Source organism: Falco punctatus (genome assembly GCF_963210335.1).
Source record: "Falco punctatus genome assembly, chromosome: 11".
NCBI lineage: Eukaryota > Metazoa > Chordata > Aves > Falconiformes > Falconidae > Falco > Falco punctatus.
The window spans coordinates 2,853,799-2,872,789 of record NC_137591.1 but is presented as its reverse complement, the minus strand read 5'-3'; the positions used below and the strand labels follow the sequence as shown (position 1 = coordinate 2,872,789).

Below are 18,991 nucleotides of genomic sequence, written 5' to 3'. Positions count from 1 at the left end.
TGCTGTAGCTCTCTTGACTCGGGTTTTCCCTGAAAAAATCATTGCCGTAGCTACTGATCAGCTTTTCTTCAGGTTTTCTTCCTTTTTTTGTTATTTATGTTTTTGCATAAGATGATGAATTTTGCTTTTTTTTTTTTTTTCTTTTGTAGCAGAGATAAATGGGGGTGCGTTCATATTACAAACAAACTGAACGTACCTTTAACAATCCTTTGTCTCCATTTTAAAAGCTCCCATATTACTTCCACTCTTGTTTTATTTAGGATTTGGGATTTGAGTTTTTTTGCTTTTACGTTTCACTGATTTTTTCAATCTGTGGTTTTGAAAAAGCCTTCGTATGCAGCATGAGATAGTGTCTTGGGTTTCATATAAAGCCAGATGGTAGCGTTTTTGAAAGAAGATGCAAGTAAAACACTAGAAATAAAGTAGAAGTCAGTTAAGCTGCTTGCACAGTGCTGTCTGGAGTCAGCTGAGTATACTGGGGTAGGGAAAAGCGGAGTAACAGCTTTTTCTCACACAAAAATGTTGTCAGCACTGGAGTGTTTTATAAACTTTCTCATGACAGTAGAAAGATATTTGATGTGACCGTGGCTTGCGTGTTTCTCAATTTTTGTGCATGAATTATGTCTACTATAGGATGTCATTTCTCCTCCGTTTGCAACATAGTAATTTTGCCAGTACTTGCTTTGCGTTTGAGACTCTGCTGGCATAAAGTCATGTGTTCTTCTGGGGAAAAAAGTCTAAAATGATATTAAACATATTCTGTGCAGAAGTAAGTTGAAGTTTTTAATGCAGTTGGATGTACTGAGGAACCATTTATTGGGCTAGTCTGTTTTAGGCCTGGGTCCTAATCACGCTTAGGTACTTGTTGAATATTAAGAAACATTGATTTGGTAGCGTATCGTTCACAGTCTGCAGAATTCAGTGCCTGTCTGTATTTCTGCAAAATCAAGGATGCTGTCTTAAAGTTTACAGTAACCATTTTTCACTAACGGTGAACGTTTCTTTTGACTTCCCTCAGGTACTTGCATGCAGTGGCTAATCCAGGGCTAATTACCTTTACTGGTCCCTACTTAGATGTTGGAGGGGCTGGCTACGTCGTTACGATCAGTCACACAGTCCATTCTTCCAGGTAAGTGGTGTTTTGAGGTTTGTGTCAAATTAGAATACATCTTGAATTATCAAGATGTGCTTTGGGTAGGAGAGAAAAGTGCTGAGCAACTCATACGTACATGTTCAGGAAGTGAAACCCAAACCTGGTTTTAAAGTGCTTTCAGTGAAATTGTAATTTAACATTCTGTAGAGTCAGTGGAAATAGTATATGGAAACACGGTGAAAAATCCACGTTATATGAATAGTTTATATTCTGTAACTTTACTGATAGATGAAGAATAACAGCATATAGAAGAAACAATGGTGAGAATGTGCTCCTGGATGAGCATGAGATGAGCTGTCATGTGTACGAGGCAAAGACCTGGGAGAAGGAGAGGGACTGCTTCCATTAGGCAGTCTGGGAGATGCTCTCTCTCTGCTGGCAGGCAAATAGTTTTTCATCAAGACTATTAATCTCTGGATTTCCTGAGGTTTACACTTCCACTGCTGAAGCTGCATGTACCAGTGTGACGTTAGGAAGGGAATAAGAAGTGAAAGCAGATACCTAACTGCAAGTAGAGGTCAGGCCACAAGACAGATTTAACGGAAGAGTTGTCCATACGCCAGGCACTGGCAGAGCACCTCACCTGGGCTGTTTAAATTCAGCCCTTCTGGACAGGCTTTCGGGAGAAGGAAGAACCATCTGAGGAGAAGCCTGTAAACCTTCAACTGCCCTTACAGGACTGCAGAAGACAAATCAGAGTGAAAACAGCGGCCGTGCCTTTGGGATCAAAACCCCACATACAGCTAAAGGGCCATCACAGCCATATGTTAATACAGTTAATATTGCCACCAGGAGAAGCGGACTCAGTCTCTCTGTGATCATCGTGTCAGTACCGGAATGACCTTTTCCTTGAGGACCAGACATTTATCTGTTTCAGAAGCTCCCTCCTGGCCAGGCCCCCAGCCTGAGGCTGAGGTTTGGTTTGAGATGTAGGATGTTTAAAGGAGGTCAGTTCACAGAACGTGTACTAAACCTTTCAATCACAAGCTCTCCCAAGTTTCAGAAATTGTAGTTACTCATTTTGTTTTTTACAAGGGAGCCTTTTCTAAGGCTTTCACTGAGCATGTGGCTTCTGCGCACACTCTCAAACAGCCCGCTAGTACAAAGGTGACTTCTAATGTTGCGCTGGTAAATACCGATCACAAAGCCGGCAGAGCCCAGGACACCGCTTTTCTACTCTCCTCAGAGACACCTCAGCTTTGTTTGGGATTTCCCACCACAGGACATCTGCCTGTCTTTTTTGGCAGAAGTATTATCAGGCCTAACGCCTGTGTGGTGCTTCTCACAGAAGAATTTACTTAAGAGAAATAAGCACTTTTGTAAGAAGAAAAGTGCAATTAATCAAACCTCTGATTTTTATCTGGTAAGAGATGGTTTAGTTAGGTTTACGAACTTAAAGCTTATGTGGGTTATTAGAACATGATTAAAGAATGGTTAAACAAAATTTGGCAGATGCGAGTGTGATTCCTGGGTAAATATGACCTCTAGAAGCTTATAGTCACATGCGGTTATAATCCCCAAAGAAATCTTAGTTAAAAAAAACCCAGAGGGGTGGGGGAGGAATCGGTAGAGTTAATTGGCATGCTCGCATTAGAAACTGCTGTGTGGGTTTAAATAGCAACATTAGTTTATCTGGAACTGACGTTTACCTCTCATTCCCATTTTATGTATATCTTACTTCTTTTTTGGAGGCTGGGAATAGAAGATTCATGCAAGAAATTATTTAATATAGCTTGCATCAGCAAACCAGAAGGAGTTAATGTTTCAAAATGAGCCTAAAATACTTACAGCGTTCCTAATGGCTTTTTGTCTGCTAGGACAGAGCAGAAACTTCATAGCTTGATGTCTTGTCACATACAGTTAAATGTATCTGTGCTGCTTCACTGTCATCCTCTTTCCCATTCCTTCTCTGTGAAATGGATAGTGCTAAAAATAAATCAGATCTGGGTTTTTAGATTCTGTGTTTATAAATCTGCAAATTAGATTTGACTACATCTTCACTGTACCTCTATAAAAGCAAACAAACTTCAGTGCAGTAAACAGAGTTGGGTTTGTATTGATAAGGTCTCGCCAGCAGCCTCTACTTTGTGCAGTCCAGCTGTGCCATTCAGTATCTTCTTTTTCTAAACGTTTTTATTCCTGTCTTCATAGATAAAATTACTTAGGAAAGTACATTTTAAAAAACAGCAGGTCAAAGGTGTCTCCTTGGTCACCGGGATAAAGCCCACATAGGTGCAAAATAGCATGCCCTGCGATTTGAGGATGAGCTGAACGTTTAGCATCCTTCAGGGATGGGAGCTAACGTGGCCTGGCCGTGCCTCCGCAGTGCTGCGGGAAGCAAACCTTGAGAATTTGGGTGTTGGAAGTGGAGGAGTGACAGATTCCCTCGTCATCCGGTCCAGCCGCAGGCTACTGCACACCACCACATCATATCATCATTTTCATAACCCACCCGAATAAATACTGTTTTCCTCTATTTTCTGGCTGAAATTCGTAATCACTCTTACACTTTGGAATTTTAAGGATTTAGCAAAGTGTTTGTGGCAGCTTCATAGTCAGGTCGTGATGCTGGGGGCTGAGCAGAGGAGCAGTGCAGAACATAACCCCCGCTGATGCGGTGGGGGTTCAGGTGCTGGGAGTGCAGGAGCTGCGTCCTGCGCTCGTTTGTGCGGGTGGGGAATTTTTAGTCCTAATTTGTCTTGCCAAATACTGAATGTGTATAGGTGGTGGGGGTGTATGTAAGGGTCGAGGGAGAAGGGTCAGTTCTGGGGTGTGATCCAGTCCTGGGCTGGGTCCTGTCTCTTCCACATGCTGGTTGTAATGAGGTGCAATTTTTGTGGAGAGACTTCAGGACTGGCAGCAAATAACTAACACTGTTAAGATGCTGTTCTCTCCCTTCACAGCTGCTCAGACTGTTGATTTAAACACAAGCGGGGTGAACTGAGCTTCAGTGTGGAGGTGTGGATTTGAGCTGGTCATTTATATGCCAGGGAAGCCAGTCTGCTTTTAAAGCAGGGAACTAAGTAATTAAAATAGTAATTATTAATACAGCCATGAAAGCCTTTTTCTTTTTTTTCCTCCCCTCTTTGCAGCGCACAGATGTCTTCAGGACATTCAGTGGCAGTAATGGGCATTGACTTCACCCTGCGATACTTCTACAAAGTTCTCATGGATCTGTTGCCAGTGTGTAACCAAGACGGAGGAAACAAAATCAGGTAAACCCTTCCTTCCAGGCAATAAATAGTTAAAGCCTTTTTTTTTTTTTTCTTCTTCTTCTTCTTCCCTCTTTAACTGAAAGACCCAGAGGTACTTTCCGACTTAACTTACTCTAGGAATCTGTTACTTTCAGTGTAGGTTCTCTTATTTCCACTAAAATTTGTACTACTTGTTCTCATAAAGATTATGTAGACTTTTTTTGTTACTCAAGATCAAACTGTCATCAGCCAAGTAAACAGTCTGCAGGAATATGAAAACAGTAGATAACTGATATTTTTTTTTCAGTTATATTTAGACTTCGCTGAAATCCTGGGCAAAAAAAATGTTACGAACACATTTCCTATCCACTTCTGTTTGTTTTCATTTTACTTACTTGGTTACTGTGAGCATGTAATGGTGATGTATCATCTCTATTTGTTTTAACTGTGGTTAATAAAATAAACTTTTGTTACGTTTTTCTCAGAAATATATAGCACAGCAATAGTCAGAAGTCTCAGAAGTATCTAATTTTATTTAGACTTACGTGTATCTTAATTGTTCCCCTTTACCCTTTTTTTGAAAAATCACATGGGAGGGGCAGAAGTAGACTCTGGTTTGAATCTAGAGTAAGTTAATAACATGGTTTGGGCATTGTTGTTGCTTCTTTGTTTTTAAACCTTAAATTTAGGAAGGGAAGTGGGTTTCTGTCATCCTCACAGTTCTTTTTTGATTTGGGTATTTTTTTATATATTTTATGGTGTACTAAAAAAAACAACAAACCAATCAGCATTTCTGGTTTGGCATTCCTTTCATTTCAGTTAAAAACTACTAATAGTCAATGGGGTCAGGTGCTTTATTCTGTTTCTGCATTCCCGAAATGAGGAATTTCAAGCGTATTGTTAAAAGTTTTGTTAGACGTTTCTAATGTAGAAGCCGGATCTAATGCTTACAGCCTCTGTGTAAAATGCACGCAGGTATTAAGAGACAACTATTCTGTCTGGTAGGCGTTGGCATTTTGTTTTAGATGTATCTCTACTGAGCCTTTTCTCTCTGCAGTTATTCTGGGGTAGTCACGAGCCTACTCGTTCTCCTGTTTCCTATAGCATCTTTCGGAAAAAAGAGAAAAAGCAACATCACTACATGAACTTCTAATGCAAAACCCAAACAGTGTGGGGCAGTAAAAAAACCCCATCCAACTAAAAGTTTTAATGACTCCTTTGTGTACTTAAAGTGTGCGGTCCCATCTATCCTGTGCTGATTGCTTTACATTCTGTCTGCTGCCGCCCTCCGTGAGCCGATGTAAGTAGAACTTTACAGAGCAGACTGCCATGGGAATCGCAGGCTTTAACGCTGCCTGAAGTGCCCACCAGGCAGGAGGCCGGGGCAGTGGGGCAGCTGTGGGGCCCAGCCGAAGCCGCGCTGCGCAGGGGAACGTGGCTGCTACCCCACTGCGCTCTTCGGGAGCATGGAGTGGTCACATTAACCTCCTCGGTCTCCCTTCTGCGGCCACTGATTCTCTTGATCTTGGCACAGGCTGTGCTGTCCCCAGTGCCACTCGCTCCTACGCCTTCCCCAGCGCAGCTGTCTGCGGCTATGGAAACGGGAGGTGCCAAAAACATTACGGATTAAAACCTCGCAGCACACTGCTTTCTAGATAAGGGCACGGATCTGACATCATTTCCCTGAGATCACACGGGAAACTAATGGGAAGAGCTGAAAAGGGAGAGGAAAGGTTGGGAAGGCTGAGAGTGAAACAGGAGTGATTTATCTCTCTGTTTAAAATTGAATTCTAAAGCGGGAGGTCATTAACGGAGAGTGTGAAATCTCTGTTTAATTAGTTAACGTAGTAGATTAATAAACTGTTAAAGCTTTCCAAGTTCATTATGCTTCATTTGTTTCTGGATCTTCCTCAATCAGACAAGACAACGCACTGATCAGTTTTCCTTTCTCTTTCTAATCAGTTCCATTTTCAAGTCCTTAATGGTCCAGGCTTGTTGTAACAGTGACAGAATTAAAAGCTTCAGGGAAATCCCCAATGTATTCTTTACAGATATTTTGCAGTGAATTTGTTTAATGTCCCTGTTATTTTAGGAAACAGAAGCCTTTAAAAATCCTTCCTCTAGCTGTACGTTTCCGATCGTGTTTTATTTCACCATGTTTCTCGAAAGCCCGAGGAGGTCTAATGGGAGGCTCTCCGCTTTGTTTGTTCTGGGCAGGTGCTTTATCATGGAGGACAGAGGGTACCTTGTGGCCCACCCAACCCTCATCGATCCCAAGGGACACGCACCGGTGGAGCAACAGCACATTACGCACAAGGTCTGGTTCCTTTCTTCTTGGGTTATTCCTACCTTTTCTAATTTTTGAGGTCTAAGGACTGCAGAGAAGCTGCTGTTCGTGTCTGACTTCAAAGGCGTAAAATCCTATGGTTTTTGCCTAGGAACCTCTGGTAGCAAATGACATTCTGAACCACCCAAACTTCGTCAAGAAAAACCTCTGCAACAGCTTCAGTGACAGAACAGTTCAGCGGTTTTATAAATTCAATACCAGCTTAGTGGTAAGTGTGTTTTTCTATTTTATTTTGCTTTTGAGCGTACTTTGGTTGGGTTGGGTTTCTTCTGGTGGAAACGCAAATGCTTGCCAGGATCCGCAGCTGAGGCTGGAAGCCAGCCTTCCGTGTGGATTGGCCTCCGTCCGCCCTCTCCAAACACAAATCAGCGATCTGGACTGCACAAACTGTGCTCGCACGAGGAGTCAGTTGACATACAAGGGATTTACGGATGTGATCGCCGGCCAGCTGTGGTTGATGTCTGCAGAGTCTCATCCAGCATCATGAAAATAAGAGCGAGCGGGTCCCTGTTGTTAGGTGAGGACTTTCCAGCAGTAGTTGGGATTTTTTACTTTGGATCCTCTGACCTGACCTCTGGCTTCCCACTCTGACCAGTGTAACGTCCTCCTGTGACACGGGTAGTAAGGGTCTCTGATACCTTTTAGTTAGGTGTCCAGATAAATGGATTTATGGATGCAATGTACGTGAGCATTCACGGAGTAGTGTTTGTCAGGCTGCAGTCTCTGGACACCCGAATGCCCTGCAGGCCCCACAGGTCATGTATGAGCTTCCTCCTGCGCTCAGCCATGCCAAGAGGTCTAAGCTAGGGGCTGTCCTCTCGCTGTGCCGTGAATGCTGGTAGCAGTGCCGCATATCAGCCCCTGCAGGATTACTCAGAAGTTGTTACACTCTGTGAGAGAAGCTGCTCTTTAAGTAATACTTTTCAATTATTACAGGGAGGAGAAGGTGGGATATGAGTGTCAAAACTATTTGGAAGTTATATCAGAATACGTTGATTTATGTCAGGTAGGCTTAAACGTTTTCCCCACACTTGAAATGCAAAATAGAAAGTGTACTACTGTAAAGGAAATTGTATAGGACAGAGCAAAAAATTAAGACGGTGGCATGCAAATAGGAACCAGGAATGAATCTGCCTACCAAGTAGATCACAGCTGTACAGTGCTGTGGTGCATTTTTCTTACAATACATGTGCCAGGAAGTTTTCCACAAGTTGTGATGGTGCCTTCCTGTCAGCACAGAGCCTCGTTGCGGAGGTCACCGATGGCTGGCACTCTGCAGGGAGGGGTTGGTGAGCGATGCGAAGGACTGAAACGTAATCTGCCGTTGACGGGATATCGGACTCCATGCTGCTGCCACACCTCATAGTGTTTACAAGCTAAGCCTATTTTTTTCCATCTTCAGCAAAGTCGTTCCACCCAGCAGTGGCTTGGAAGCAAAGCTCAACAGCTGGATGTGACCAATTTTGTAAGCCTCGTATTTGTGAAGGTGGTGCTCCCGTGCATGTGTGTTCCCTCAGTTCTGTAGGTTTCCTTGGAAAGGGGAAGATGTTCCACTCCCTAAAACAACCTATTTCTTGCTGCACCGTTGACACTATCTGTTTTTTACCTAGGGTGATCTGACAAACCTTGTGCACGGCAGTCACTGCTCCAAGTACAGGCTGACGAGAATCCCAGGCACCAACGCCTTCGTGGGAATTGTCAATGAGACCTGCGATTCACTCGCCTTCTGTGCCTGCAGTATGGTAGACAGACTCTGCCTCAACTGCCACAGGTGAGCAAGAGATTGGAAGTGAACGGGGCTGGTCCAGGCATTTACTGCTTTCCTCTTCCTTGAGTCAAGGTTCATAAAAGCACATTTATTTTATAAGCTAAATGAAAACGTGCAGTGCAAAGCTGAAGTGAAAACAGAATAGTTACTTCACGTGTGCTGTTTGTGAGAGGCGTGGTGTCTGTCGTGGTGTAACCTCAGCTGGCAGCTAAGTACCACACAGCTGCTCACTCACTGCCCCTGGCCCAGTGGCACGGGGAGGAGAATCGGAAAAAGGTAAAACCTGTGGTTTTAGTGGTTGAGTTAAGAACAGTTTAATAATGAAATAAAGTAAATATAATAAGAACAGCAACAGCAATAATAATTGTAATGAAGAGGCGAGGGAGAGGGAGGGATAAAATCCAAGAGGAAAAAAACCAAAAAACCCCACCCCAAGTGATGTACAATACAAGGGCTCACCCCCTGCTGACCGATGCCCAGCCAGTCCCTGAGCGGTGAGTGATGGCTCCCAGCCAGCTCCCCCAGTTTATATACCGAGCATGACATCGTACGGCATGGACTAGCCCTTTGGCTAGTTTGGGTCAGCTGCCCTGGCCACGCTGCCTCCCGGCTCCCTGTGCAGGTGCTCGCTGGCAGGGCAGGGGGAGCCTGGCAAGCCCCTGAGTTAGAGCGAGCCCTGCTCGGCCACAACTAAAACATCGGCGCGTTACCAACATTGTTCTCATACTAAATCCAAAACCGGCGATGCAGAAGGAAATAAACTCTATCCTAGCCGAAAGCAGGACAGCGACATAGCATACCTCTAATCGTTTGCCATATCATCAGTGTATTAAAGCACGGGCTGGTTGTTCTTGACATGGTAAAAGACGGTGAGAGGTTCAGTTTCTCAGGGTCAGTTAGCTGTGGGTCAGGCCCTTTGTGCTGGCATATCGGTACCTGCGATTTTATGTGGATTGGTGTAGTTTTTGATTGAGGAGATTCTGGCGCTTGCAGGAGGTTTTGCCTACGCCAGCATCGTTACATGTTTGTTGCACTGGCAAGCTGGATCTTTGTGTCTAGATCTGAGACTTGTCCAGCGGTTGTCTTCATTTGACCTTTCGGGGGATGGGTAACAGGCCAGAGAGGCGCTCTGATGGCATTGCCCTCAGGCCCAGTGCAGAACAGAGCGATCCCTGTGTTCCTGGGAGAACGGGAAAGGTTACTGAACAGCCTTCTCCGAGGTGAACGGCTGTTCCGGAGCTGCACTGGGGGGTTAAAATCATCCTGCAAGGTCTGATGCATTTTTCTGTGTGTTTTCTGCCCCTGAAGAATGGAACAGAACGAATGCGAGTGCCCTTGTGAGTGCCCTCTGGAGGTAAATGAATGTACCGGCAACCTCACCAACGCCGAGAGCAGGTGAGAACCAGCCTCCTCCGAAAAGGCACAGCACGGTACAGAAGCTAATTAACAAAGTTACTTGTTTGTTCATGCTAACGTACAGGTGATAGAGGATAGAATAGACAGTAATTTAAATATAATTAAGCAGATGATGTGTCATAGGTGAACATGATAGTTTTCCTTGTTTGTGCTTTGACTATTTTTATAATACAAGGCTTTACTTTTTGCCCCGATGTAGGAATCCGAGTTGTGAAGTTCATCAGGAGCCAATGACTTTCACGGCAATCGATCCGAGCCTGCAGGATGCTCTCCCGCAGTGTATTAACACGCAGTGCAATCAGAGAACAGAGAGCGGGTAAAGTGGCGTTCTGCATCGATCAAGTTGTACCATCTTCTTGAAATAGTTCCATTAAAATAGCTCTTCCTTACACATTTTAGAGAGGGGGAAAAAAAGAAGTGTGATGCCAGGATGAAATATTACAGCATACAGCAATGACAATGGTGTGCTGCAGTGCAGAAACAGACCTCAGTATTCCCATTTGAGTCGCGTAACACCATTAATGGCAAACAAACGGCTTTCCCATCACGCTCTGTGGCTCTCACATCCAAGGGTTGTACGTGTGGAAGATTTGCTGTTGAAAGGACAATGAATTCTACCTTTTTGCAAAATGGATAGCGCTGATACATTTGTCTGCCTCCCAGAGAAATGGGTTCACAGAAAGTAGACAGAGCTTCGGTGGTGGTAACATTGGAGCACATTAGAGGTGGTAGCTGCATGTCCCTTCTGGTTTCCTGCTTCCCTGTTCTACTCCTGGCATTACGTAGAGAAGCTTGGGGGCTTATTTTTTGCTAGTTATGAGCAGTCTCCAGGGAGCTGCGATTGCTGGAACGTGCCATGCTCTGACCAGACGTTCCAAATCCTTTCTTCCATCTTCCAAAGGAGTGCAGAAAAAGGGTGGAACTGTGGTCACATTTCGCCATGCTGAGAAATGTCATATTGGAGGCGTTATAAGTAGGTTGTTCTTTTGCTCAGGCTGAGGAACGGAGGAAAAAAGCAAAGCAAGCGGGCTTGGAGGATGCATACTGAAGATGCGGCTTCCCTGTATAATAACTTCCCTTGTGGCACTTAAGCATTTTAATGAGAAGCTTTTTGTGGCCAAATGTTATGTACATGAGGGTTTATGGATGATTTTGGCCTCCCTCTGTCTTGCAATTCTAAAACAGACTGAGCCATGTCAAATGAAAAGCAGTGAACGCTTTCATTTTTAATTTTCAGGGATTGCTTTGGGGTGTTGGACTGCGAGTGGTGTATGGTAGACAGTGATGGGAAGACCCATCTGGACAAGTCCTATTGTGCCCCTCAGAAGGAATGCTTTGGCGGCATTGTGGGAGCAAAGAGCCCGTACGTGGATGACTTGGGAGCAATAGGTAACTCTGCCTTTCTGAACAGACGCTGCATTTCACTGTTTGTATTCAATAACATGCACTTTCAGTGTCAGAGCATGCTTCACGTAACATGTTTATCTCTTTCGCGAGTGGTGAATTAGCATAAATAGTGCATCAAGCAGTAAAGAGGTAGCATCAGGCCTGTTGTGAGTATCACGTTTTTGAAAATATCGATGTGTAGCTGCATGTTATAGAGTATGGAGACGGTGGGTTTGACATTGATAATGTGCAGCTGTGACCGTGAGCAAAGAAGTAAATAACTTTGAGGAAGTGTGAGAAGAAACCCAGATGAGACAGAAACAAAGGAGGAGTGTGATCTCACCTCTGGAAGATAAGGAGGCAGCATGAACAGCAGAGAGTAGCCTATAGTGAACAGTGGCTGGGCGCGTGGGTGGTAGACTTTGACCAATAATAAAGCTTTTAGCAGCACGTGTGCAGAGTATAAACTTATAAAAGATGTAACTAACGATAAAGGCCTTTGCTTCACCATCCTTGCAAAGTCCGTACCTCAGTCACCACAGGGTGTAGCTGTATGTTTGTGTCTTTAAGATATACCCCCTCTGAATTTCTTCAATTTAAAGTGTGCTGTCCTGTGTGTGCGCAGTTAAGCACCCAGAAAACCTTCAGGATCATCTCTTAATCTTGAGAGATGTTGATTTAAACCTTTCTGCAGAGCGTTAATGGGTGTTTTTCCTCTGTTTTGTCCCTTTTGATTTAGGAGATGAGGTAATCACTCTGAACATGATCAAAAGTGCACCGGTTGGCCCGGTGGCTGGAGGCATTATGGGCTGCATTATGGTGCTTGTCCTAGCAGTATACGCATATCGCCACCAGATACATCGGAGGAGTCACCAGCACATGTCACCTTTGGCTGCCCAGGGTGAGCTGATAACTCTTGAGAGAGAAATAGTAGGGTGGGAGTTAAAAAAACCCAACAAAACAAGAACCAAAACCAAACGCACACACCCCCCAAAACTAAGCAAACAAAAAAATCCAAACCCTCTTTCTTTGGATTGGTTTCAATGCTTCAGCCCATTTTATTTCCCTTTTGCCAACTCTTCTAAAAGTCAAGTCTTATCCAGGGTGCTTTGTGCACTCTCCTTGGTGCAGCCAGACCTGCTGCCGCCTGAGGAGAGCCTGCCCAAAAACCTGAACATGCTGTTCTTGTCAGGAAGCTGAAGTCACACTTTTTGTAGAGCTGCAATGATAAGCCCAGCTTCACAGCTTTCTGGGCCTTGTCATAGCATGCCAGTTGCATATTTCTGCACAAGGGCGGTGCTTTGGGGAGTATTACAGTTTTCACACCTTTTCTGCTTGGGCTGTTTGGGACGTGTCTTTTCTTTAACTTGTGTTTCCCGTTTTTGGTCTGTGTGATGTTTATGGAGTATCCATACATGGATAAAACCGCTGAAGTCTGAGAGACAAAACTGTTTGGGAGAAAGGGTACTGGTAGAAAGATACAGAGGGTGAGAAGTGTGATCAAGGCTAATTACTTCTATATTTGATTGTATCCTGGCTCCATTTTGAATCAGTTAACTTTCTTCAGAACTTGAAAGCCTGTTCCTTTCAGGGGGAGGTGAGCTGTGATGTTTTCCTGGTATCCCTAGCCCCATCTGTCTTGGGAAAAGAGCACACGAAGCTCAGACTGCATCTCCTCACACAGTAACACAGAATGCTTCCACTATATTACCAGGGTGACAGCCGTTAGTAAGATGATCCAAAATTTTTCTCTTAACAGTTGCATTTTTCTGTTTGTAATGGTGTGTAGAAATGTCAGTGCGTATGTCGAACCTGGAAAATGATAGGGACGAGAGAGACGATGACAGCCACGAAGACAGAGGAATCAGTAAGTACCAAATCACTTTGCTGGGGGGTGGGATGGGGGAGATTAAATGAGCCTTTTTTTTTTTTCTTGATACGCTAGTATTAAAAATATGTGAGGAAGCCCTGTGCTGATTAGCAGTAGAAAGTGACAGCACAGCATTTTAACTTAAGCTGTAGCTTCTGGTGCACCTTTTTTTTTCATGCTGAAAAATTACATTTTTTATGTGGAGGAGGTTTGTCCCTGATGCCCCCCCATCACGACCACTTCCAGAAATAGTTCTGATGAGCTTAAAAATTGCAATTGTGATGGTACAGGGTATGGAAAACTCTTACCTGTGGTCAGCCTTGGAAGGCAGGGGCCCAGGCTGGCATGTACGCTCAACACATGTAGCAGTAAATTTTATTTGCTTTGATCTGGGATGCTTGTACTTCTTTACTGTTGAGTAAAACCGGCACTTTGCATACGATTACCAGTGTACTGTAAGATGAGCTGGTGCACCTAAATTGGGTCAGACCAGATCCCTTGTCTCTGGGCCCTCACTAAAGCAGAATTAAAACAATACCCAAGATTTGAAACTGTGTCAACACTCAAAGATCGAAAAACAAGCATATCTGCATCTCATGGCTTGCATCTACTGCTTCTCCAAGTCCTTTTTAGTTTCCAGTCAGCTTTCAGTGCTGCCACAGGTTCTTTAGCATTGGTACAGTAATTCTCTAACTTCTGTTAATCCAAGCAGATGAGGTGAATGAGTTCGACTGGATCTTCATCTATTCCACACTTAAACAGCATCTCTTTACTCCTACTCCTCTGTCGCTTGACAGTCTTCTTAAAAGGAGTAGTATTTGAGAAGAACTAGTTTGCAGAAAGCCTATTCCCCTGCGCCTGATTTGTCCCACTGATATAATTCAGTAAAAGCACTTTCTTTAAAACCAGTTCTGTTTGTTTCTCTCTCCCAGTTAGTAACACTCGATTTATAGCAGCGGTAATAGAGCGGCACGCTCACAGCCCTGAACGAAGACGCCGGTACTGGGGGCGATCGGGAACAGAAAGCGACCACGGTAAGACCTTGAACCACTGCCCTGGCCCCAGGCTAATCATTGTGGTTACTTGGTTTCCTTCATATATCTGGCACGTTGCAGATAAGGCTGCTAAAACCAGAGTAAAACAAAAACCTTTGCTCCTTATTGCTTCACAGTTAAACAGTTTTGACACCCTTCAGCAGATGACGCTGCCCAGCGAGGGAGCTGGCTTTCTCAGAGTGGTACTGTAGCAGCAGCTGAGTGCCGTGCGCCTCCTGGCTGGCTCTGGGTTCTGCCAGCTTCACTGGGTGACCGGAATTCAGACTGACAGAAATGGTACTGCATTTACCACGCTCCTTTTCCGCTGCCAGCCCTAACAACCCACATGTTCAGCTGAGATAATGGACCTCTCCTACCGAACGAGAGAAGGAAAATCCCTTGCACCCAAGGCAGCATCTCTGCTGCTCTTCTCTTTGATGTGACATACACATCTTTCATAAAGTTCTAGCAGCACATGCTGGACGCCTGCGTTTGCTGCTGGGGTAAAGCAAGCAGGGATTTAGAGACCAGGTGCTGCCTCTGTTGCACATCCAGTCCATAGCATCAGCGCAGAGGATCTCTTACGTCTCCTTTAAGCAAATAATGATCAATGTTAACTGCGTACATGTATAGTGATGAAGGGGGTTCAGCCATATATGTCTGCCATGCACACGCACTTCAACCCTGTTTAGGTTGAGGGACTTTTGATATGTCTGTCATGCCCTGAGACTAAGTCGTCTTAAATCCTGAAAGCTGTTAGAAGGGTGTAATGCTGTTGACTCATGAGGAGGCTTCATATAAATTAAGAGGAGGGTTAGACAAGGCAGTCTGCCACAGATGTCAGCTCTAGCTGCCTGGGGTAGTGGCTGGATATGTTACAGCAGACCTGTTCAATTATTAAGACAGTGGTTGCAGTAATGGAATTGCTGAGAGACTGGCAATCGGAAGGCCAAAGCCTTGGAGCGTCGCTGAACAGATGTCTGAGAGGCAATCTTGCTCTGCGAGGAATTACCCTGGATTTGGGGTCAGATTACCTGTGCTGAGGCAGATTTGCTAGGCTAATGCTCCTTTTGCTCCATTTTTTGTAGACCTGGCAAATCCTTCCCATCTTTCTAGTCAGCGTGTCAGGGTTAGCAGGGTAACTGTCTACCTATTTCTGAGATGTCTGCTTCTAGGTTTAGTTTCTGTAATTCCATCTTCTTCAAAGGGCTGCCCAGTCTTCTTCCCCAGTTCCTCTCTGCCAGCTAGAAGCCATGACTCAGACCATGGCAAGTGAGAACCAGCTGTGGGTACTTAGCCCGGTATTTTTAACACATTTCTTTTAGGTGTCTCAAGCTGAAAACCTGACCGAGATGCTTAGAAGCGCTAGTGTTTTTTCAGTTCTTAGCCAGAGTTTTCTGAGAAGGATTATTTTTCTAATGAAAGCAAGATCCTTTTCCTTTTTAAATTTCATGTGTGTGTTTTGCATTTAGAAATACTGAGGTGGGTTTGTTTGTACTGCAGACTGATTTTGGGTGGTAACAGCTGGTTCCAGTGGTAAATTCAAATCTCATAGTAACTACCAGCACCTGCTTCAAAAGAAACAGAAAATGTCTGAGGGGCCTGTTACAAGACAGCTTCCTCGCTGAGAAAGCGCAATTTTGTCTTGCAAAGGTTAGCTGTTGGCTTCCTAGTGACATAATTTCCTTAGGATATCCAGTGAGTATGTCTTATTACGCCTATAGACAGCTGACCTAGGTTTGTTCTCCAGGAGCACATACTTTAGCCACAGGAGAGCCTTGAGTTAGTTGTGCTGTGTGCACGTGCTTAGCTGCAAGCATCAGCGCTGTTTGGCTTAACGGACCTGCTGTGTGAAACACCTCCCATGTGGATTCAATAGATTTCCTTAACTCTGTGGAAAGCTCACCAGCATTAAAAACATATGCTTGTTTTTTGCAAATAAGAGGTGAAAAGTGCTCTTTTCCTTTTAAAAATATAATACTGTGATTGTAAAGATGATGTGAAGAAGTTTTGCTGTTTCCAGATACAATAGCTGGCAGTCCTTCCTAGGAAAGCGTAGCTTGATAGGAACAGAAGTAACAGCAGTAGAACCCACCTGTTTCTTGTCTCTTTGTAAAAATTCAATAATATCTGAAAAGATACCACCCCCCAAAAAAGAATAATTTGTTTTTAAAATCAGTGCTGGCAATCCTGCCATAACAAACTGTTGAACATGTGAGTGTGTTTTACTGTTTGGGGTGGTACAGACCACAGGTCCCCAAAGTCCATAAACAAAGGCAGCAACAGGGAAAGGGATCCATTATGAACTTACAGGAGAGGGTGGGGTTTTTTTCTTTTTCTATGAATTAAGGAAAATTGTTTTATTCTCTATAAAGCACTGACTGTGTCTGATTCCATGAAGGGTGCAGCAGTCAGCACCGTGGAATATTGACCTCTTAGTCTTGCTTTTAATTCTTTGCCCTGCTGATTTATTTGATATATTGATATATATTTATTTTATAATATATATGTTTAATACTCTAGGTTACAGCACTATGAGCCCTCAAGAAGACAGTGAAAACCCTCCATGCAACAATGACCCGTTGTCAGCTGGTGTTGATGTTGGAAACCACGACGAAGACTTAGACCTGGACACACCGCCTCAGACAGCTGCCCTGTTGAGTCACAAGTTTCACCACTACCGGTTGCACCACCCAACTCTTCACCACAGCCACCACTTACAGGCTGCAGTCACGGTACACACTGTGGATGCAGAATGCTAATGAACAACGACAAAAGAAACCGAACTTGTGAACAATGATCCATGCGGCAACGGGCAGCTTGGTTTCTGTGCTTTTCACCAGGAACGATTTAACTAACTTCCCGAGTAAACTGTTAGGTATAAAAGCTTTACATTTTTATAAATGTAAGGTTGGCTCTGAAATGAAAGGGAAACGTGCTTGATGAATGGACCTGACATAACATTTAATAAAGTGGAGCAGGAGGCACGTTAGATCTCCAGGACCAGGGACGCAAGTTTATACAGCAGCTGAAGCTTTGGAAGCCCTGTTATGCTGAGCCCAGAGGGGAGAGAGCGCTTAAAAGAGCCAGAGATGATTTGGTTTCCTTAACTGGAAGAGCAGAAATCTGTGCAGCTGAAGACTAAGAAGTGGCGGGGGGGGTGGGGGTGGAGGGAAGGCTGTTGGTTTCTCTGCGGTTTCTTTTGCGCATGGAAAGTTCACTGCTCCGACAATTGCTGTATGGAACCTGGGACAATGCATCTCAAGATTTTTAAGTAAAGGATTATTTTTCTACTATTTATTGAACTTGAAACTTTGGGGGGAGGGAGGGGAGAAAACATGTTAGCAATTCTCAACAACTACCACATATATTCTGTGATGGTGAAGTGGTTCTTCTGAGGAAGACATCTGTTTCTTATTAGCTGATACTCATCCACTGCCCCACTCTGCAAAAGGGAAAATGAAGAAGTCGTTTCTGACGTGTTTACATTATGAATGCTTTCTTTTCCACAATTGTTTTCTGTAAATATTACAACCTGATTTATATTACAGTATTTTCTTCCTGTTTGCAGAGGAGAAATCCTGTACTCCATTGCGAAAATTCTGATAATTCTGCCCATAAACCTCTCCATCTTTAACCTCTTTGATCTTCCTTAAAGGTCTCCTGTGTGAAAGTAACAAAGAATTTATTTAGCATTAGTTACCAGATAATTCCAAATGAAATCTCTACCATTCTTCTGTTTCCTTAGGACACTGTCAAGATTGGAAGTAGGGATAAACCAGTGTTTTGTAAAACTTGGGTTACTGTGGAAGATATCTTTTTGAAATCATAATTATAAGCTGCTGCTGCTGTTTGTCTGGAATTTAACATTGCTTGGTAATTCAAACACAGATTAATCCATCTGTCTACAACACAGGGCATCATAATTATAAATTAGTTTTAAATCACAGTGTTGTATTTTAGATTCACAGTTTTTGATTACAATGATATAAAACCATTCTTGCACTGTGCATATGATAAACATCCATTTTTATGTAGTTTTTTAAAAAAATCACTTGTTTTAATGAATATGGTACTTAATACTGTAATATGTAAAAAATTGGTTCTTTAAACAGTACGGTAAAATAACTGTATGTGTGATATCAGGATACCCCTTTATACTATGTATAAAATTAAAATCTCTAGTGAAATAAACTGTATATAAAGTATAGTTCTGTGGATAACTGGCTAGATTGAAATTGTTCTATCTCTGTTCCTTTAGTTTTCTGGCTGAATGAGTGCTATAACAACAGGAATGAAACATTTGGTCAGGTTCCTGTAGTTTTGATCAACAATCTTGAAAGGTCTAAACTTCACATGTAAATGACAGTATTGATGTGTTTTAAAGCTTTTTTTCCTTTGCCTGTTGGTCATTATTTGGGAAATGAACATTTCTGGGAGTGGTCAGCCACTGCATAGACTCGCCAAAGCCAGTAATTGGTTTGGATTTTTTCTTTCTTACGTGCTACTGAAAACCTGAAAAATTGGTTGCACTGGGTTTGCCATTCTGCTGTGGTTGTGAGGATTGGGTTGTGGGTTTTTGCTGACCAGACAGCTGTAGAAATCTATTAAGCACTGCTTTGTGCTCTCAAAGGTCCGAATCTGACGCCCTGTAACACTTTCTGTGTCAATCTGTAGAGCCACTTACTAGAATTTCTAATTTTGAATCCAGAATAATGGACAAACTGGCTGTTTCATCAGGTTTGCTTTTAGAAGACAATGCATTATTTTGTTATTACTGCTCGACCAAAGAACAACATACAGAGCCAAGAAGCAGAATTTTT

General features: G+C 43.4%; 1 protein-coding gene across 2 annotated transcripts in view; it reads left to right on the top strand.

The window, feature by feature from the left end:
- Window positions 1-18,378, top strand: part of CACHD1 (cache domain containing 1) — a 112,559-nt gene extending 94,181 nt beyond the window's left edge. Inside the window, exons 16-27 of one of the 2 annotated variants that reach the window (XM_080407236.1) lie at window positions 1,019-1,129; window positions 4,246-4,368; window positions 6,565-6,664; window positions 6,786-6,902; window positions 8,305-8,465; window positions 9,771-9,857; window positions 10,078-10,194; window positions 11,116-11,267; window positions 12,004-12,165; window positions 13,054-13,131; window positions 14,067-14,168; window positions 16,692-18,378. In XM_080407236.1, the coding sequence (XP_080263362.1) occupies window positions 1,019-1,129; window positions 4,246-4,368; window positions 6,565-6,664; window positions 6,786-6,902; window positions 8,305-8,465; window positions 9,771-9,857; window positions 10,078-10,194; window positions 11,116-11,267; window positions 12,004-12,165; window positions 13,054-13,131; window positions 14,067-14,168; window positions 16,692-16,930 (1,549 nt within the window). In that variant the 3' untranslated portion in view covers window positions 16,931-18,378. Of the gene's footprint in view, window positions 1-1,018; window positions 1,130-4,245; window positions 4,369-6,564; window positions 6,665-6,785; window positions 6,903-8,304; window positions 8,466-9,770; window positions 9,858-10,077; window positions 10,195-11,115; window positions 11,268-12,003; window positions 12,166-13,023; window positions 13,132-14,066; window positions 14,169-16,691 lie in introns of those variants that run through there. The other variant, XM_080407237.1, reaches the window with a different exon arrangement.
- The last annotated feature ends 613 nt before the right edge of the window (window positions 18,379-18,991 follow it).